The 23,148-nt window shown below is 37.8% G+C and overlaps 1 protein-coding gene across 1 annotated transcript in view; it reads right to left on the bottom strand.

Moving 5' to 3' along the window:
* The window catches only part of LOC124714339 (putative zinc metalloproteinase C607.06c), a 72,312-nt gene extending 50,182 nt beyond the window's left edge, over positions 1 to 22,130 (bottom strand). The window contains exon 1 of the mRNA XM_047243012.1: positions 21,080 to 22,130. Within this exon, the coding sequence (XP_047098968.1) occupies positions 21,080 to 22,011 (932 nt within the window). The 5' untranslated portion in view covers positions 22,012 to 22,130. The remainder of the gene's footprint in view (positions 1 to 21,079) is intronic.
* Between the last annotated feature and the right edge of the window lie 1,018 nt (positions 22,131 to 23,148).

Raw genomic sequence — 23,148 nt, forward strand, 5'->3', positions numbered from 1 at the left:
GTAGGCCTGAGACTTCACACATTTTTTTCATTCAGCTACCCTTCCTTTTTCTTTACTTGTACTACATTAATATGACACTACCTTGCATTTACCAACACGAATTCACTTGATTTTTGTGATTTCTGTTTGATATTCTGATAAGCAGCGTGCATTTGTCAACATTCTGCCTGTCCTTACAAATTTACTATGTGGATAGCCAAATTTATCATTTTTATTTATGAACTTTCAGATGTTTTGGTGGAAGATACTAAAAGTGATCCATATTTTGTCCTAGTTGCAGTATTTTATTTGGCACTGCCTGTTTCCACTATAACTATGTTTATGTTACAGCTATGTCTTTTGGGAGACTTTTCATTACAAAAACCTAATCATAATACTCTTGATCACTGGGAAGCATGATATTTTGGTCAAACTGGGAAAGAGGAATGTAGATTAGGTCTTAAGATACCGTTGATGCCAAGGCCCTTAGAGACTGAGTACAAGTGCAGAAGCTTTAAGTTGAATTACAGTCTTCACACAGCCATTAGTATGCCTTACATATATGATGAATTGCAGCATACAGTGTTATCATATGAATGTGCAGACTGCTACAGTAGAACTATTTTAAAGGTGGGGAAGGGGAGGGAGTCATGTATTTATATCAGATAGAGAAGATCTTCCCACAATTAATGTGGATAAACATTTAAATTGGCACCCACTGAACTAACAAAGCTAGACATCTATAAGAAGTTACTCATTCAGTGTGTTTGCTGCTCACTGTTCTCACAAATGTATACAAAAAGATCATGAATAATAAAAATCGACCAATCCATCAAGTGGTCAATAATGCAAACCATAACGGACTCGGCTCTAGATGACTACCACCAATTACAATAAGGGTTGCGCTGTGGAAGATGAGTTCAATATTACTAATGCATTGACACATATACCACGTATCTACAGCTACAGACATACTTCGCAAGCCACCGTACGGTGCAAGGTGGGAGGTACCCTGTGCCACTAGAAGTCATTTCCTTTTCTGCTCCAACTGCTTATGTTTGTGATCCTTACACAAAATGTATGTTGGTAGTCACAGAATCTTATTGCAGTCAGTTTGCAATGATGGATCTCTAAATTTTCTCAAAAGTGTTCCTTAAAAAGAACATCTCCTCCTCTCCAGGTAGTCCCATTTGAGTTCCCAAAGCATCACCATAATATTTGCATATTTTACAAATGTACTAGTAACAAATGTAGCAATCTGCCTCTGAACTGCTTCAATGACTTTCTTTAATCCAATCTGCTGTGGATCCCAAACAGTCAAGCACTACTAAAGAATAGGTCACACTAGGTGTCCTACACACAGTCTCCTTTACAGGTGAATTACACTTTCCCAAAATTCTCCCAATAAATCGAAGTTGAGCATTTACATCCCTGCCACAATCCTCACATGCTTGTTCATTTCATATCACTTTGCAACATTATGCTCAGATATTTGAATGAAGTGACTGTGTCGAGCAGGAAACTACTGGTACTGTATCCAAACATTTGCCAATCACATCACCAACTAGAAATTTTGCCTAAGTTATCTTGTATCCTCCTACAGTCACTCAACTTTGTCTCTTTCCCATACATCACAGCAAACAATCGCAGATTGCTGCCCACCCTGTCCGCCAAAACATTTTTTTGTCTAGAAATTCTGACAATAACCTTGTCTCTGTAGAACACTTTCCATTGAGGACAATATGCTGGGTTCACCGGGATTTGACTTGTCATACAAAACATGGCCAATGTTAAACAGAAGTAGGTCCTAACATGGCACATGTGCATATTCTTTACACAAACGGGACAAGCAACCAACACCACTTGTGACTGCTGAGAATCACAGACCATCAGACACATCACAGAAGAATGTCCCACATCATCATATGATGGTAGACACAGAAGACTTCCTGCTGGTGACTCCAAAGTTGACAGAACATATGAAGGTTATTAATATTATGCTCTGCCCTGTGTATTTTTTCAATGTGCCAAAAAGTCATATGATAAATAAATACATGCTCGCCTAGGGGTAATGCAGACACTTCGTTCAATAAAGTAACTGAAGCCCTGAAAAGAGTGCCAGCCTACAGAACTATGTCAAGACAAGAATATTAACACAGATGTTCAGGGTGAAATTAGTAATAACTTCCTAATCTTCTTGAGCACTTTTGCTAAGGCACAAAAGATAAACACTGCTACAAGGGTTTCAAAAAGTTCAGCTTGTTTTAGACTGTGAAGTATTTGTAAGATATCTTGGCCTTTCAAATCATTACTGTCACATAATACAGCTAAAGACAGGCTTTGTAAAACCTGAAAAACAGCAGGCCTATCAAATGATTTTCTCATGACATAAGATACAGACTTTATCTAGGACATCGGCAAATCAAACCTGGGATGAAGTGTGCATGGAAAACAATATAGAGGCTAAGTTCTCTAAATTCTGCACATTGTTTAAAATAGTTTTTGAGGAGTCATTTCCAGAAGTAGCCATTGCTACTGCAGCAACTAAGGAAAATAGATAAATAACTGCAGGTATCTGGAAGTTCTCAAAGACTAATTTTTCTGTTCTTTGCAAAAGCACTACAGTAATCCACAGTTCCTAGAGTACTATCACAGGTATAAAAAATATAGAGGACGGTATTGCTTGCTCTAAAAAAAAAAAACCCTCATTCAGTGACAGAATAATATATAATACAGAAAATAAAAGCAATGAATGTCAGATGTTATAAAATAAAAATAAATGAAAAAGGCAAACACAAGTACAGCCTACACATCAAGGATGGTGACAGAATAATAGAAAGTTGTCAGGGATAAGCAAATATTGTAAATGATTACTTCTCTGGTATTATGAAGAAGCTGCAACATAATCTTCCTAAAAATCATGTAGGAACTACAATGACTTACACTGCAAGCACTGCAGGCACACATGTAGTTCCCATCTGTTATGAAGGCAAGCATAGATAGCAAACAGACAGTGTCTTTTAATTCAGGTATTTTTCCATAGTACCTGAAGCAAGCACGAGTGGTGCTCTTACTAAAGAAATGCACATTAGATTAGATTAGATTCAGTTTTCGTTCCATAGACACAAAAATGAGACGATTCTCATGGGTGTGGAACAAGTCAGAAAGAACAAAATAAAAAACATAAAACATCTAAATATAACACTCCCCACCCTGATCATTCGTCAGGAGATTGTCAAAATAAGTGAATACATTACAGTAAACTGCACCTGCTAATATTTACAGAATTAGTACCCTGTCAGAATGAAACACAGTTATGCACTTTCAGTAAATTTATCATACACAAAATACCTATCACCTGTTGTGACCAAGTGCAGTCTAAACTGAAATCTAACAGACATTTTTACTTAAGCTGGCCTAACAGTCCCTGTTAAGATATTCATCTACAGAGTGGAAGGAGTTGCCTACCACAAAGTCTTTCAAACACTTTTTAAACTGTGCTTTATCTGAAACCAGGTTTTTTGTGGTTGCTGGCAGTTTATTGAAAATGTGTGTTCCTGAATAATGGGCCCCTTTCTAGACCAAGGTAACTGATTTTAGGTCTTTATAAAGATTGTTCTTATTCCTAATATTGATACTATGATTGAGCTATTGGCTGGAAACAGAGATATATTACTTGCAACAAATTTCATTAAGGAATAAATATACTGAGAAGCAGTGGTTAGAATACAAAGATATTCTTGAATTTACACCACAAATGAGTCTTATTACATGCTTTTGCATGCTAAAAGCTTGTGCTTGGTTTGATAAGTTACCCTGGAATGCGATAATTGTTTACATATGAATGAGAAAACTGGTAGAAGACAACCTTTGGGAGGATCAGTTTGGATTCCGTAAAAAAATGTTGGAACACTTGAGGCAAACTGACCCTACAGCTTATCTTAGAAGATAGATTAAGGAAATGCAAACCTACCTTTCTAGCATTTGTAGACTTAGAGAAAGCTTTTGGCAATGTTGACTGGAATACTCTCTTTCAAATTCTGAAGGTGGCAGGGGTAAAATACAGGGGACGAAAGGCTATTTGCAATTTGTACAGAAACCAGATGGCAGTTATAACAGTCCAGGGGCATGGAAGGAAAGTAGTGGTTGGAAAGGAAGTGAGGCAGGGTTGTGGACTATTCCTGATGTTATTCAGTCTGTATATTGAGCAAGCAATAAAGGAAACGAAAGAAAAATTGGAGTACGAATTAAAATCCATGGAGAAGAAATAAAAACTTTGAGGTTTGCTGATGACATTGTAATTCTGTCAGAGGCAGCAAAGGGCCTGGAAGAGCAGTTGAACAGAATGGACAGTGTCTTGAAAGGAGGATACGAGATGAACATCAACAAAAGCAAATGAGGATAATGGAATGTAGTTGGATTAAATTAAGTGATGCTGAGGGAATTAGATTGAAAAATGAAGCACTTAAAGTAGTAAATGAGTTGTGCTATTTGGGGAGCAAAATAACTGATGGCGGTCAAAGTAGAGAGGATATAAAATGTAGACTGGCAATGGCAAGGAAAGCGTTTCTGAAGAAGAGCAATTTGTTAACATCGAGTTTAGATTTAAGTGTCAGGAAGTCGTTTCTGAAAGTGTTTTTATGGAGTGTAGCCATGTATGGAAGTGAAACATAGACGACAACTGTTTTAGACAAGAAGAGAATAGAAGTTTTTGAAATGTGGTGCAACAGAAAAATGCTGAAGATGAGATGGGTATATCACGTAACTAATGAGGAGGTACTGAATAGAATTGGGGAGAAGAGGAATTTGTTTCACACCTTGGCTAGAAGAAGGATGTAGGTTTCAGTAGTTACTTGGAGATGAAGAAGCTTGCACAGGATAGAGTAGCATGGAGGGCTGTATCAAACCAGTCTCTGGACTGAAACGGCAAGTAAAATGTTCTTCCTACGCAATGCATACTACACAATTAAAAACTACTTAGACAACTTATGAGTAACAGGTAGTAATGAAAGGGGATAACTACAATATGTCACGTTTCCATACATGATCACAGTTTACTGCTTCACACAAAGAAATCTTGTCAAGCTATAAAATGCTTGATAGTAATGTCAGCTGACTCAGTTTCTCAGGTGAAATGAAGAGCATAGTCGAGTGTGGCAGGAGTCTAGTCTGGAGTTGATGCGAGGGGCATACCAGCAGCTTCACAGTATGGGAGACATCCGAGGACATACTTAGTGTGTGCGACTATGAAGAATGAAACTACATTTTGATTACAAGTTACCTGAAACAAAATTGTATGTAAATCAAGGAACATTATACAACAAGGACTTTCTGACTAATGCAGTGCAGCTGTTAAGACACTAATCTTACATTCAGGAGGATGGAGTTGCTCTGTCTGACCAACCTGACTTGGGTGTTCTCAGATTGTTGTTGTTGAGGTCTTCAGTCCTGAGACTGGTTTGATGCAGCTCTCCATGCTACTCTATCCTGTGCAAGCTTTTTCATCTCCCAGTACCTACTGCAACCTACATCCTTCTGAATCTGCTTAGTGTATTCATCTCTTGGTCTCCCTCTACGATTTTTACCCTCCACGCTGCCGTCCAATACTAAACTGGTGATCCCTTGATGCCTCAGAACATGTCCTACCAACCGATCCCTTCTTGTAGTCAAGTTGTCCCACAAACTTCTCCTCTCCCCAATCCTATTCAATACTTCCTCATTAGTTATGTGATCTACCCATCTAATCTTCAGCATTCTTCTGTAGCACCACATTTCAAAAGCTATTCTCTTCTTGTCCAAACTATTTATCGTCCATGTTTCACTTCCATACATGGCTACACTCCATACAAATACTTTCAGAAATGACTTCCTGACACTTAAATCAATACTCGATGTTAACAAATTTCTTTTCTTCAGAAACACTTTCCTTGCCATTGCCAGTCTACATTTTATATCCTCTCTACTTCGACCATCATCAGTTATTTTGCTCCCCAAATAGCAAAATTCCTTTACTACTTTAAGTGTCTCATTTCCTAATCTAATTGCCTCAGCATCACCTGATTTAATTTGACTACATTCCATTATCCTCATTTTGCCTTTGTTGATGTTCATCTTAAACCCTCCTTCCAAGCCCTGTCCATTCCGTCCAACTGCTCTTCCAAGTCCTTTGCTGTCTCTGACAGAATTACAATGTCATCGATGAACCTCAAAGTTCTTAGATTACTAAGGCAAATACCGAGAAGGTTCCCTAATCAATGCCACGGCCGACTGCCTGTCCTATACTCACATACTACCTGCCCTATTCACTTTAAGCAGGTTATACACTGAAGAGCCAAAGAAACTGGTACACCTGCCTAATACCATGTACCGTCACCGTGAGCACGCAGAAGTGCCGCAGCACAATGAGGCATGGACTCTACTAATATCTGAAGTAGTGCTGGAGGGAACTGACACCATGAATACTGCAGGGCTGTCCATAAATCCATAAGAGTACGAGGCGTGGAGATTTCTTCTGAACAGCACATTGCAAGGCATCCCAGATATGCTCAATAATGTTCATGTCTGTGGCGTCTGGTGGGTAGCAGAGGTGTTTAAACTCTTAAAAGTGTTCCTGGAGCTACACTCTGGGAATGTATGGAAATTCTGGACATGTGGAGTGTCACATTGTCCTGCTGGAATTGACCAAGTCTGTCAGAATACATAATGGAAATGAATGGATACAGTTGATCAGTCAGGATGCATACGTACATGTCACCTGTCAGAGTCGTATGTAGACCTACCAGGGGTCCAATATCTCTCCAACTGCACATGCTCTGCACCATTACAGGACCTCTACCAGTCTGGACAGTCCACTGCTGACATGCAGGTCCCATGGACTCATGATTTTGTATCTATATCCACACACGTCCACCTGCTCAATATAATTTGAAATGAGACTCGTCTGACCAGGCAACATGTTTCCAGACATCAACAATCCAATGTCAGTGCTGATCGGCACAGGCGAGGCATAAAGCTTTGTGTCGTGCAGTCATAAAGGGTACATGAGTGTGCCTTTGGCTCCGAAAGCCCATACTGATGTTTTGTTGAATGGTTCACATACTGACACTCGTTTATGGTCCAGCACTGAAATATGCAGCAATTGCAGAAGGGTTGCACTTCTGTCATGTTGAAAAATTCTCTTCAGTCGTCATTGGTCCCATTCTTGCAGGATCTTTTTCCAACCACAGTGATATTGGAGATTTGATTTTTTACTGGATTCCTGATTTCACAGTATACTCATGAAATCGTCGTATGGGAAAATCCCCACTTCATCACTACCTCAGGGATACTGTGTCCCATTGCTCGTGTGCTGACTATAACACCACATTCAAACTCGCTTAAATCTTGATAACCTGCCATTGCAACAGCAGAAACTGATCTAATAAATGCGCCACACACTTGTCTTATACAGGCATTGCCGTCTGCAGTGCCACATTCTACCTGTTTACATAGCTCTGTATTTGAATATGCATGTCTATACCAGTTCATTTGGTGCTGCATGTATTGCATAGTCTGACATACTGATTTGCATTTTATTACACTGACAGATCCTGTATCATAATGAATGAACCTTGGATGAATGAAGATAAGTAAAAATAAATAAATAAAAATTGAGGAGGGAAATTAACTGTGTGCATCATGACACTTGTCATCTATGACTTATTGAAACAATGGAAAACCTAACAGTGAATGGCCAGACATGGCACTGTGCAATTCTGAACAAACAACAATTGTTTACAAACAACAATTATCTACTAGTACCTAAACTCAACATTAAGTCAATACTTTAAGAGAACTATATGGAAAATTCCTTGAAAGTGCAACTGTATAACAACCTAGAATTGAGCCAAGAATAGATAACATTTTTTGCCCCCTAAGAATTATCTTTCATTGTAATGGCTCTTAGGCCAGACTACTAGTAATTCTCAAACTTTCAATCCATACTGTTTTGTAGAGCTATCTTTTTGGGCCATGTTGGTACAGAAAATAAAGTATTACTTCAAATGCAGACCATAACTTCTGGACACAATCTGCTGTTACACATCTTGCAAGCTCCTCTTCAAAAATCTTTGAATTCTACTGCCCTCAGTTCTCAATGGAGTAATTCCTTATTGGTATTTGTTCACAACAATAAATAAATCAAATCCAATTGTAGTGTGATTCTTATTTTGCAAGTAGCCTTTGCTTCATGGTCCAGTGAGGAATCAGACTATTGTCCTGTATTCTGGTGAGGGGGGTCTTTGACAAGCCCCATATCACATAATGGAAGAGACTGTAGAATTCTAGAAATTCAAAACAAAATCAAAAGAACATTTAGTTAATCACCCATCCTACAAATTATAGGATTCTCTCGAAATTCAACAACTGACTGTTGCTGTTGCTGTTATCAGGAAGACAGGAAGAACTTAACAGGCATCTGTCAAAAATGTAATGTAACTTTTGTTGTATGATTAAAAGCCGTTCAGCAACAGCTAATTACTAAACAGTTTCTAATAGTTACTTTTATTTGTTTCAGCTTCAAATTTTTGGTATCCCAAAAGTTCTTCGTGATGAGATTTACAGAGCACAATGAATTAATCAAGGGAGTGAGAGATTTTATGACATTAAATCCTTGTGTTCCGTTCATAGACTGGGGTGCAATCTCCTGCAGTCTTTCCGCAAAGTAAATTCTTTCTGTGTGACTATGTGGTAGTTAGTACACATAAGGTAAATACCTTGAATCACTTTATGAGGAAGAAATATGGGTGGACTTCTCACAGAATCACGTTGCAGACTGTTTGTTGTGTCAAAGTCTGCAACTATTTCAATCAAATGTAATACAGATGATAGAGACAAAGACAGAGTGACTATTACCGAGTGAGGTGACATAGTAGTTAGCACTCTGGACTCTCAAGAAAAATGAAAACTATATACCAGTGTGAAGGAAAATCATACACAATAAAAATACTTCTTTTAAAAATAATCAAAAGATATTCCATGGAAATCAGTTAAATATACAGGGTTAACCCGAACTTCACAGAAAAACTTTCAGAGATGGCAGTATGTACAAAAGTAAGGAAAATATGAAACTTCCTGGCAGATTAAAACTGTGTGCCAGACCGAGACTCGAACTTGGAACCTTTGCCTTTCACGGGCAAGTGCTCTACCAACTGAGCTACCCAAGCATGACTCACGCTCCATCCTCACAGCTTTAATTCTGCCAGTACCTCGCCTCCTACCTTCCAAACTTCACAGAAGCTCTCCTAGAGCACTTGCCCATGAAACTCAAAGGTCCCGAGTTCCAGCCTCGGTCTGGCACACAGTTTTAATCTGCCAGGAAGTTTCATATCAGCGCACACTCCGCTGTAGAGTGAAAATTTCATTCTAGTAAGGAAAATATGTCTGGTAAATATGGATTCTTAAGTGCATACCTTAAGAGCTGTAAGCACTGTTCCATCTTCGCCACTGTGAAACATATTTGTTCTACAGAATAAGTTCTCATAGCTCTTAAGGTATGCATTTTAAAGCCCATTATACTATCACCTCTGTAAGTTTGTCAGTGAGGTTCTGTTTTACCCTGTATTTAGCAATGCATTCATATGCCAAATAGGAGTAAGAAAACATCTACAACGAGTTAGAGAAACAAATAAATGATGAAGTCCCACAACATGATTCCAATGACATATTTTTAATGTGAAAGTAGTACAATAACTAAAGAATAATTCATCAGGGGGAATGTTTGGTCATGATACAAGAAGTCACACATTGCAGACTTTACTGAGAAGATAATCATATTTGTCCTTCACTGATTCTTGCAGGAGATACCAGATAGCCAAGACCATTTTCTAAGTTCAAAAGACCTAAAAATGAAACTGACTACATTTTACAAGTTTTGAACAGCAACTAAACAGACAAGTGAGATCCAGAGTAAAAATACACACAAAGCTACAAGGAAACAAATTCATCAGGGAAGAAATTTGACATAGATAAAAGTTTTCAATTAAATTAAATTCAATTTATTGCTCATAACACGTAATTTTAAATGCATGTGTGGGTCTTCAGTTCAGAGACTGGTTTGAGACAGCTCTCCATGCTATTCTATTCTGTGCAAGTTTCATCTCCCAGTACCTACTCCAACGTACATCCTTCTGAATCTGCTTAGTGTATTCATCTATTGGTCTTCCTCTACGATTTTTACCCTCCATGCTGCCCTCCAATACTAAATTGGTGATCCCTTGATGCCTCAGAATATGTCCTACCAACCGATCCCTTCTTTTAGTCAACTTGTGCCACAAATTTCTCTTCTCCCCTATTCTATTCAGTACCTTCTCATTAGTTATATGATCTATTCATCTAATCTTCAGCATTCTTCTGTAGCACCACATTTCGAAAGCTTCTATTCTCTTCTTGTCTAAACTATTTACTGTCCATGTTTCACTTCCATACATGGATACACTCCATACAAATACTTTCATAAACGACTTCCTGACATTTAAATCTATACTCGATGTTAACAAATTTTTCTTCTTCAGAAACGCTTTCCTTGCCATTGCCAGTCTACATTTTGCATCCTCTCTACTTCGACCATCATCAGTTATTTTGCTCCCCAAATAGCAAAACTCATCTACTACTTCAGGTGTGTCACTTCCTAACCTAATTCCCTCAGCATCACCTGATTTAATATGACATTCCATTATCCTCATTTTGTTTTCATTGATGTTCATCTCGTATCCTCCTTTCAAGACACTGTCCATTCTGTTCAACTGCTCTTCCAGGCCCTTTGCTGCCTCTGACAGAATTACAATGTCATCACCAAACCTCAAAGTTTTTATTTCTTCTCCAAGGATTTTAATTTGTACTCCAATTTTTCTTTTGTTTCCTTTATTGTTTGCTCAATACACAGATTGAATAACATCAGGAATAGTCTACAACCCTGCCTCACTCCCTTCCCAACCATTGCTTCCCTTTCATGTCCCTCGACTCTTATAACTGCCATCTGGTTTCTGTACAAATTGCAAATAGCCTTTCGCTCCCTGTATTTTACCCCTGCCACCTTCAGATTTTGAAAGAGAGTATTCCAGTCAACATTGTCAAAAGCCTTCTCTAAGTCTACAAATGCTAGAAATGTATGTTTGCCTTTCCTTAAACTATAAGTGGTACGCTCAGTATTGCCTTACGCGTTCCAACGTTTCTATGGAATCCAAACTGATCTTCCCCGAGGTCAGCTTCTACCAATTTTTCCATTCCTCTGTAAAGAATTTGTGTTAGTATTTTGCAGCCATGACTTATTAAACTGATAGTTCGGTATTTTCCACATCTGTCAATACCTGCTTTCTTTGGGACTGGAATTATTATATTCTTCTTGAAGTCTGAGGGTATTTTGCCTGTCTCATACATCTTGGTCACCAGATGGTAGAGTTTTGTCAGGTCAGGCTCTCCCAAGGCTATCAGTAGTTCTAATGGAATTTTGTCTACTCCCGGGGCGTTGTTTCAACTTAGGTCTTTCAGTACTCTGTCAAACTCTTCACGCAGTACCATATCTTCCATTTCATCTTCATCTATGCCCTTTTCCATTTTCATAATATTGTCCTTGAGTACATCACTCTTGTATAGATTGTCCATATACTCCTTCCACCTTTCTACTTTCCCTTCTTTGCTTACAACTGGGTTTCCATCTGAGCTCTTGATATTCATACAAGTGGTTCTCTTTCCTCCAAAGGTCTCTCTAATTTTCCTGTAGGCAGTGCCTATCTTACCCGTAGTGATATGTGTCTACAACCTTACACTTGTCCTCTAGCCATCCCCGCTTAGCCATTTTGCAATTTCTGTTGACCTCATTTTTGAGATGTTTGTATTTCTTTTAGCCTGCTTCATTTACTGCATTTTTATAATTTCTCCTTTCATCAGTTAAATTCAATATTTCTTCTGTTACTGAAGGATTTCTATTAGCTCTCGTCTTTCTACTTACTTTATCCTCTGCTGCATTCACTATTTCGTCTCTCAAAGTTTCCCATTCTTCTTGTACTGTATTTCCTTCCCCCACTCTTGTCAATCGTTCCCTAATGCTCTCCCTGAAACTCTCTACAACCTCTAGTTCTTTCCATTTATCCAGGTCCCATCTCCTTAAATTCCCACCTTTTTGCAGTTTCTTCAGTTTTAAATCTGCAGTTCATAACCAACAGAATGTGGTCAGAGTCCACATCTGCCCCTGCAAAGGTCTTGCAATTTAAAACCTGGTTCCTGAATCTCTGCCTTACCATTATATAGTCTATCTGAAACCTGTCAGTATTTCCATGTATACAACCTTCTTTTATGATTCTTGAACTAAGTGTTAGCTATGATCAAGTTATGCTCTGTGCAAAATTCTACCAGGCAGCTTCCTCTTTCATTCCTTACCCCCATTCCATATTCACCTACTACTTTTTCTTCTCTTCCTTTTCCTACTATCAAATTCCAGTCACCCACGACTATTAGATTTCTGGCTCCCTTCACTATCTGAATAATTTCTTTTATCTCATCATACATTTCATCAATCTCTTTGTCATCTGCGGAGCTAGTTGGCATATAAACTTATACTAATGTGGTAGGCATGGGCTTCGTGTCTATCTTGGCTACAATAATGCATTCACTATGCTGTTCGTAGTAGCTTACCCACACTCCTATTTTTTTTTTTATTGATTATTAAACCTACTCCTGTATTACCCCTATTTGATTTTGTTTTTATAACCGTGTATTCATCTGAGCAGAAGTCTTGTTCCTCCTGCCACTGAACTTCACTAATCCCCACTGTATCTAGCTTTAACCTATTGATTTCCCTTTTTAAATTTTCTAACCTACCTGCCCGATTAAGGGATCCGACATTCCACACTCCGATACACAGAACGCCAGTTTTCTTTCTCCTGGTAACGATGTCCTCCTGAGTAATCCCTGCCTGGAGATCCGAATAGGATGCTATCATCATTTAACCATAGAGTAAAGCCGCATGCCCTCAGGAAAAATTACGACTGTAGCTTCCCCTTGCTTTCAGCCGTTTGCAGTACCAGCACAGCAAAGTCGTTCCGGTTAATGTTACAAGGCCAGATCAGTCAATCATCCAGACTGTTGCTCCTGCTTCTACTGAAAAGGCTGCTGCCCCTCTTCAGGAACCACACGTTTGTCTGGCCTCTCAACAGATACCCCTCCGTTGTGGTTGCACCTACGGTACGGCTATATGTATCACTGAGGCACACAAGCCTGCCCACCAATGGCGAGGTCCATGGTTTTGGGGGGTGGGGGGGGGGGGTGGGGGGGGGGAGAGGGGGGCATTTCTAGAATATACATGGCATAAGCTGTGATAATACTGTGTCTAATGAGTAGGGGTAAGAAAAGCATGTTACATCATACATACTACACAGTTGTATATTACACAGACATACATGAATGGGGCAGTTACTTAACAAAAGTAGTCAAGTAAACAGCTGTAAACCTTGCACATACATGGGGAGAACAGGAAGAAAATCTCACACGCAATAAGACATCTAACAAGCAGTGTTCCCACCTGACTTGCGCAGGTGGGAACTGTCACTGCAATATATCTTATGTTCCTGTAACCTCCTGGCCTTGACCTTCAATAATCACTGACCTTCACCTATGTATCCCCCTCCCTGTTCCCACTCCAGCATTACACAGGCTCCTGTGCCACCTACATATCTAGTCTTTTTACTTCTATTTCTTTTGTGCCCCCCCCCCCCCTACCCCACCTGTATCTAGCTGCCCTACCCTCTCCCCACCTCCCATAAGCAGCACTTTACTGTGCGCATGCTGGAAGAAGACCTTTTGGCCAAAAGCTTGTTTGTTTAGCAGTTTTGTTGTACCTGTCTGCGAGTAAATGACTTCACTATAAGGTAAGTAGCAGTCTACCTTTTCCATAATATTGTCATTCTTCCAGCTTGGATTTTCCATTGTTTGATTTTGTTTCTCTCTAAAAATGGTTAAAGTTGGAGACAAAATAATACATAAACTTTCAAAATTGTTTGCAGAATGTTTGCAGAGGAAGATAAGTTACAGAACTAGACAGTACTTTAATTATTCAACTTCACAGCAAAAAGAACATACAAATAAATTCATCAAACTCATTTGCAAAATATACAAAATATTCACTAAAACTATCAAGATGATCTTAATGTACAGAAAAAAATATTACAATGAACTTTTCAGATTATGATCCCTCCCAATAACTATAAAAGCAATTTGAAGTTCTCATGACTAATCTTTATGATGGATACGAAAAAACGGGTAATAGTGTCTGGAACACATACTGATTTAAACACAGCATTTGACTGTCACTTGAAACGATCATAAAAAAGTAAATACACTGTGACATTGAAAATAAACTACTCAGTTTATTAAAATATTATTTAAGCAATATGTTACAGATGAATCATGTAAATAAGCTGTGATCAGCAATACTACTAATAAAAACAAGGAATATCTCAAGGCTTTTTTCAAGGACATCATCTGTTCAGTGTGTACATTAATAACTTTTCGAATCCTACATATGTAAGAATATACTATATGCTGATGAAATAGAAGTTTATTGTCTCATAACACACAATTTCAAGCCATTGACTTAAAAGCACAGGAGACTTGTCAAAACACAAAAACGGGTTTAGAATTTTCCTTATAATACCAGTAATATAATATACAGTACTGAATAATTACATAACTAAGCAACTAATAATTTTTCTTCAAAAGTAACAAACTTTTAAGATTAACAGTCCTAAGTACTCGCTCTCTCCTGCTCAAATTTTCAGGTTGTCATTTATGAATTCTTCTACTGAATAGTAACATTTCTGCACTAGTTTCTCATATAAGGATGTTTTCAGTGTTTCTAAACTTATGCTGAGCAATTCTCTTCCTTTCACTTTGTTATAAATTTTCATACCCATATAATAGGGAGTTTGAGCATAAAGTTTTAAACTGTGGGTGGGCAGCATAAAATTATTTTGATTTCTGGTGTTGTAATCATGTCGAAAATGATTTGCCACAAATAAATCAGGGCTACTGTGTACAAAGATATGTATAGTGAGGGAACACTTAGTATACTCAGATTTTTTAGGAGTGGGTGACGATTTTCTTCATCCTACATGTGCATATTTCTAATGATGGTTTTACCACAGTAGAGAATTTACAAAGAGTACTAGATAAAACAGAGAAATGATCCATATGAGTAGTGTCACTCAATCAGAAGTGCATACACCAGACAAAAACAGAATAAACCGAATAAGTACTTGGCATTACTTTTTCTGATCACAGGCCAGAATATTTCCTGTGAAGGGCACATTAATTATCTATGTGGCAAACTAGCTGACATACTTTTTTTAAATATAAATTAAGAAACTGTGTGAGCAGACAGTTGTTACTCAATTCATACTTGCTTTATTCCATTCCCATCTGCAGCAAAGAATATTACTTAGGTGTGATTGCCCAGGAGAAAAATGTATTTTCAGGTGTCAGAAGCAAGGAATCAGATGTATCTCAGGATTAGCTTCCAGAGGGTCCTGCAGAAACTACTTTAAATGTTTCAGGATAATGACAGTGCCTAGCCTATACATACATAAATGTTTAATATATGTTAGAGGAAAAATTCAACACAAGATGTAATGTGCATGTAAACAGTAACAGAAAAATTCACTTGTTGGATTTGCCTTCCTCGAGACTTGTTAATCCATAATAACTAAGTGCTTAAGCATAATTTTTTTTCAGTAAGTTACCATTCTCAGCCTGCACAGCAACACTAAACAAATATAAGAGCTAAAATACAATAATTCCTATTCAATAGAAGCATTCCTAGAAATTAATCATCATAATATATGTTTGCTCAACTGATAAAGGAACCTCTTTGGTTCTTAAATAACATAGTTATTTCCCGAATGACTGATTAATCCATAAAAGTTTACTCATGCGTAAACTTTGATGAGTCCAACTACATGAAAAATACTGAAAGGTAAATGAAGATTCTATACTATTGACAAAACTCCGCTACGCCGGTCCCAAGCCTGGGGCCTCACCATACAAGAGGTGAGGAAGGAGGGGGGGGGAGGAGTAACAACCTCGTTAAAAAACCAAGGTTCACCTGACCCGGGTGATAGCATCTTGTAAGGGCTCCTTGCTAGGACTACAGTGAAGACCTCAACGGTAGTGAAGGCGGAGGGAATAGTTCTCGGTACGGCGGAACTAGCGGAAGAGGCAACCAAAGAAAAAAATCCACTTGGCGTCTGTCTTGAAACAAGCGGCTTAGTGGTCAGCGTCTGTCCACCAGTGGTGCGGCTGAAAACCATTCCTCGGAGCTAATAACCTCGAGTAGAATCCTTAGGGGACTTGTTCCCCTAACCCAACAAACAATCAACAATGGATACGCACCTTTTAAGAGATTTTACCCCAGGGAGTAACCAATCTCCAATTTCTAAGGAAATTAAAAGTAGGCATTCGGATTCTGGGGGCCTACAGCAATGTGCGAAAGATGAGTCGGAGCATCCTGAAACCTGCCTTAAGCAACCAACAAATAAAATTAAACACAAAAATATAAACTACTTGGCAACGTTCAACGTAAACTCACTTCTAAAAACAGGAAAACTTAAAACGTTAATAAATTTTATAAAACAGAAAAATATAATGATAACTGCACTCCAAGAAACAAGGTATACTGATGAACATTCATTTGATTCAGAGGGATTCAGAATCTTCAAAGGGAAGCCAGGAAAAAGAGTTATGAAGAACGTACCCCAATTTGGAACAGGATTCATTGTAAACCAAAATATATTAAACTCGATAGTAGAATTTAAATCTGTCAATGAAAGGCTTTCAACATTAACCTTCAAATGAGTAAACAAACTGTATACCATTGTAAACTCACATGCACCAACAAATGAGAAAAACAGAACACAAAAAGAACAAACAGAAATTTTTTGGCAGGAACTGTCAAACACGTTAGACCAGATTTCATCCAAAAACACAATAGTATTGTTGGGAGACTTTAATGCTCAAATTGGCAAAGAACGTCATCACCAATCCATAGTAAGCAAATTCCCTGCACATAAAAGAACCAATGCAAATGGAGAAAGACTTATTAGTTTATGGAGAGAACATGACATAGTTCTAAAGTCTACATATTTCAAAAAACTCCCTAGAAAACAAACTACATGGGTATCCCCGAATCCAGTCTGTGGGGAGAAACAACTTGACCATGTTGCTATAAGCAGACTGTCTGCATCAGAGATACTCAATGTAAAAGTTGCTAAGAGTGCAAGTTTAGATTCAGATCACTATCTATCTGTCGTTAAATTCAAAATTAGACCAATATATAAAAGAAAGAGCGAATATCAACCTAAAAAGTTTGACACTCAGAAATTAACCAAGGAACACAATTTCAGGACACTTTTGGAGAAGAAAACACCTAAAACATGGGAACAACTTCAAAAAGATATAGTACAGACAGCAGAAGAAACCATTCTCCTTACCAAAAAATGGAAACATGCCTGGTGGAATGATGAGTGTGACAAACTAATCCTAACAAGACAACGAGCTTGGAACATTTGGAATGCCAACAAAAATGATAAAAATAGGAACTCCCTAAAAGAAGCCCGGAAGCAAGCTTCAAAAGGCCTTAAAAAGATCCAAGTTCAATACATAAAAGACCAACTAGCATCAATAGCCTCCAACTTCAAACAGAACAATGCTAGGGACTTTTACAAAACTTTCAAAAGTAACTTAAAGAAATACTCTCCTCCTCGTCTATTTTTCACGGACCCAAAAACGCAGAAAACTGCATACAATAGCATAGAGAACTGTAGAATACTTGCTGAATATTTTGAAGAACTACATAACTGTTATCCACCGAAAGAAAAATTTAATTTCAATATTGTAAACCCAACACCACCAGACTCCAAGCCGCCAACCACAGAAGAAATAAAAGAGCTTAAAAATAATAAAGCCCCTGGAGAGGATAAGATAGTTGCTGAACTATGGAAGTACTCTAGTGACAACATGATACAGTGTCTATCAGAAATACTAAAAGAAATCTGGACAACACACAGATTACCACCAGACTGGACATCTGCATTAATACATCCACTACATAAAAAAGGGAAGAAAACAGATCCTAGCAATTATAGGGGAATCTCCCTCTTACCAGTGACCTATAAGATCTTGTCTAAGGCACTTTTAAAAAGAGCAGAAGAGATACTTGACAAACAGCTAGGAGAGTATCAGGCTGGATTTAGGAAGGGAAGGTCATGTGCAGAACAAATACTAAATTTAAAGAACATAATAGAAATGAGGAAAATCAGGAACTTAAAATATGTAATTACTTTTGTGGATTTTAAAAAAGCCTATGATTCAATTGACAGAAATACACTGCTTGATATCTTAAAAGAATTGGGACTCGATGCTAAAACAACTGCAATAATTAAAGGTACTTTGACAAATACAAAATCGAAAGTAAAATTTAGGGGAGAGCTCTCAAAATCGTTTGAAATAAAGTCAGGTGTTCGACAGGGAGACGGTCTGTCACCTCTGCTTTTCAATTGTGTCTTGGAGAAGGTAGTTCGAGAATGGAGGAAGGCCATCAATACTAAAGGGATTCAACTAGGGAGAAATCCAAACAAGATCACTGTCGACTGTTTAGCCTTCGCAGATGACATGGCATTGATTACAGATTCACTAGACAATGCCCAAGAACAAATAAGAGAACTACAAAAACAAGCAGCCAAAGTAGGACTACAAATATCCTATGAAAAAACAAAGTTTATAACAAACATCTGTGATGCTCCTCAAAATATTGCAGTTGACAACAACACAATACACAAAACAGATTCCTTTAAGTACCTAGGAGAGTGGATTACATACAATGCCAAAGAAAAGATAGCTATAGAAACTAGAGCGCACAAAATGGAAAGAGTGTTTCATATGACCAAAAACGTTTATAATAAAAAATCCTTGTCCTGGAACACGAAATTAAGACACTACCAAACAGTGGCCAGACCTGAAGCTCTCTATGCGGCAGAAACACTTAAACTAACAAGAAATGGAGATATTGAGAAACTAGAGAAGGTCGAAAGAAGAATTTTAAGGAAAATACTGGGAGCTAAAAGAAACGATAATGCTGAATACAGGTTAAGACCAAACAGAGAGCTATATCTGAAAATGGAGAAACTAACTGATGTAATGAGGAAGAGGAGACTACAGTTTTTTGGACATATATTCAGAATGGATAACAACAGACTAACCAAGCGGATATTCACATTACTCAATAGCTACAAATCCAAGCCAGCATGGTTCATAGAGACTGAAAAGGACATTGAAAATGCTGGAGTTACAATAGACACAATAGAAAACAGAACACATTTCAGAAAGGCAGTTCAAAAGGCAGAATTTCAGGAGAGAAAGAAAATAACTAGACGAAAGTGGACTCAAGAAGAAAGGGAACAACACTCTAAAAGGATGAAGGAAATTTGGAAACTGAAGAAATCTAATACAATGAAGAGGAGCCAAAGTTGATTCATCGTACCCTCCAAATGGGTTATTCGGGGGGGGGGGGAAATACACTATTGACAATCAGGCTGCAGTTAGACAAATGAATAAGTTGACTTTGAAGTGGATATAGGGCTTTTTTAAAAAAAACCTATACTTAAATGACCCTTGTAGAACTTGATTTAATGATGTAACTATGCTGAAGTATGCTGAAGAATATATACATCATTGCTACAGCTTCCCTCAAGCATAGTGACAAATTCAGAATTAGTACAGGAGACAGACCAGGAGATTCCATATCATCAAATCATTCTCGGCATTCCTAGAAATAATTTTCAGCCACAACACGGGGGAATTTAAAAAAGTAGTTTGAGTTTATGGAACATACCTGAACCTCTTTTGCTTTACTCACGACACTGTACAGTTTGCCTTACTTAACACCTTATAGTATCATTAGCTATAATAAGATAACACTTTGGAAAGATAATCTTACAAAACAATGAGGTCCTACAATTAGAGTGTTTTTGTATTTGGAGACTCACTTCATTGACAACAAAAGAAATAAACAGAAGAGTAAAAATGGCCTGGTGCGGTTTTGATAAACTAAATCATTTACAAAACCAAGCTTTCAATGTGTGTGAAACATGGAGTTTACAGTCAGTAATCACCAGCCCTGACTTACAGAAGTGAAGAATGGACTTCTAGTGAAAGAGCTGAGAATTGCTTCATGACCAATGTAGATATGCATACTTATAACTATTAGAGGACACATGCAGCCAGACCCAATAACGAACAAACTGATGTAAATAACAAAATTATTACTTTATTGAAAAGGAAATGAACATGAGCAGTACATGTAACCAGGCAAACGGACGGGACACAAATTGTGGAAGTTCTTTGTTGGATTCTAGGAGATGATAAACGATCCACATCATGACCTATGGGAAAGTGGATAGTTGACATTAGGAAACAAGAGCAACACAAATGTATATAGCTGCACACTGCAGGGAAAGGTTTTAAGTGCCCAAAACAAGCACTGGATGCTGAACGGCTGATGACAGTTCATGCTTATGAAATAAACAGTGGTTACATTGTATTCAGTAATCTGTTTTATCTTTAATATTTTGGTTCATACGTGTCATAAACTGTACAGATTATCCAATCAGAGCACTGAATCTATTGTTTAGATTATGACTTACATATTACAAGGGGAAAAAATACTTTTCTTTACACTGCAACTTTTCTTTTCATCTACAGTTACCTGGAGTACTTACTATCTCTAATAATTGATTAGAAACACATGCAATTCTAATGTAAGTGTTTAAGAACAGTCTGACAACAGTATCAGGGGTATAACTTAATGTAAATCTGTATTGTGGTAGCTATTTAATTAGACAAATATGGGTGGCTGTCTTTCATTTTTGTATGTTATAATTCAGACTGTTCCTTGCAGTCTAGGAAATCTGATTGTAAACCTCTTCTCTGAAGAAACAAAAATTACTATTTAAGTACTATAATCAAGCTATTTAATTGCACAGTGTTGTAAGTAAATGCTGGTAGGACACAAACATACCTATAGCAGCTGTCATCCATGAAGTACTTTGAATCTACTTTTGTCTGATTTGTCAAGTATGGTAGAACATCTTCCACTGTCTTAGCCCAAGTATATAAACATGCACTGCCGAAAATAGCGAGTCCTCCACCTCCCAGAGCAACATGAGCCTCCATTGCAGATAGCATTTCTGTATATGTATTTGGAACAGTTCCATCAGTTGGTGGGTTGTACCGAGTACATGACAGAAATGCCAAAAACTTTCGATTATTGCTACCAAGAGAAGACATCATTAGTTCTCTCCCAAAGTGTTCCCACAGTTCATGCGGGTTCATTTTTCGCGCTTTTTCGTGTGAAAGTTGACTGTGAAAAGTTACACAGTCCGGAGCTGATGGGTCTATGTCTGTTTCAAGTTGAAAAGTCTTACGACCAAAATTACAGTCATACAGTTTCTCTGCAATAACCGTTTGAATTAATTTAGCTCCAAGTGCTATTCTTTCGCAAGCACTTCTGATTGAATTTTCAACGCCGGCAGGAGCTTGGAATTTACCGTCGTGACCATGGCATACGATATAAAGCGGAATAACAGAAAGTGATGTTTTCCTAGGTTTGTAATGAAGTTTTAACTCTAACGTTCGTCCACAACATTCTACAACGAGTTCATTTTCTTCTAAACTTAACTCAACCAAGCATTTGAACCTAAAATTTATAATAGGCCATTGCGTTGTTTTAGACAAGCCCGAAAAATTGTTAAACTGTTTTATTTTACAGTTTTGAGGAACACACAGACTATTGTTTTTATTGGTTACTCCACCTTTAATAAGAACTACAGAATAACACAATACTTCTCCGCATTGCAGATTGGAGACAAAGATATCGTGATCTGCACTATTACAAGTACTAATCCCTGTTCCCTGAGTATTTACTTTCTCCATCTCGCAATCGAGATGCATAGCCTACAAAGTCACTAATAAATGAACTCAAATTACTAGCGACACATGCATATTTCACATACAATAGACCTGCAGCCTTTACTACTTGTCACTTAATTGAGCCTTTCCACGCCTCCCTCCCACGCACGAAACTAATTTTGACAGACAGGGTTGCCACAATGCAGACGTAAAAGTGGCCGGCGACAAGCAAGAGTTTGCGCAGATGGATCGCAGCGTGTTGACGTAAGTTGGGTGAAAATGAGAGACCTGCGCAGATGTAAGTTGGAGGCTTGAACGAAATTACATAGCTGTGGGTGCAGCAGATCACAACTGTACAGACAGATTGTAGCGTTCGAACCGGAGATCGCTGCAAATCTGGAGCGCAAAATGTGTTTCAGTCAGCTGTTTGTTTAGTCTAGTGTTTTTCACCTTTGATTACACGGTAATTCTAAAATGTAGAACAAATGTCTTTATTTCTGTCTATGATCAAAAACTTGTTAGGTGATCGGACTACCGGTTTCATCTTCAGATCTGCAGAGAAACATGAGAAAAGCATAAATACAACTGGTGAATTGTCTACAGCTTAAAACAACAAAGTAGGTCGTTATGAAAAGCATTACTGACATACATGTGAAAATTGTGTGCATTAAATATGACGAGGCATACCTGCTTTAAAAATATGTGCTAGTATAATGGAGCCAAAGTGGCATCGTCAAAAGATAAATATAAAATTAGGTCAGCACCGCCGACAAATATTAAAGTATGGTATACACTAGAGTCATCCTTTTAACAACGCTACTGTTCCAAACAAAGTGCCGTACAGGAGCCACAAAATGTTTATGTCGCAAGCTCGTCAGATGTCGCTACTGTAGATGTGCATATATTCTCCAATAATACAATTGTACAGTATGGAATAAAAAGAAGAATACGACTGATAAAATCTGTAGTGGGCTTACCAGATGTATATATAATTACAGTAATAAAATGCAATAAATATAAAACATGACCAAGGTTAGATTGTTGAAAAGGAAAAAGTTAAGAGACAAAAATTCTGAAACGCCATTGTGGCGAATTTAAACTAAAAATGTAGTGACATACATAAGAACAAGCTTATGGAGTTCACAGAATAATATAGAAATGATGAAAGAAATAGGGAAA

The sequence above is a fragment of the Schistocerca piceifrons genome, chromosome 1, assembly GCF_021461385.2.
Source record: "Schistocerca piceifrons isolate TAMUIC-IGC-003096 chromosome 1, iqSchPice1.1, whole genome shotgun sequence".
Classification (NCBI taxonomy): domain Eukaryota; kingdom Metazoa; phylum Arthropoda; class Insecta; order Orthoptera; family Acrididae; genus Schistocerca; species Schistocerca piceifrons.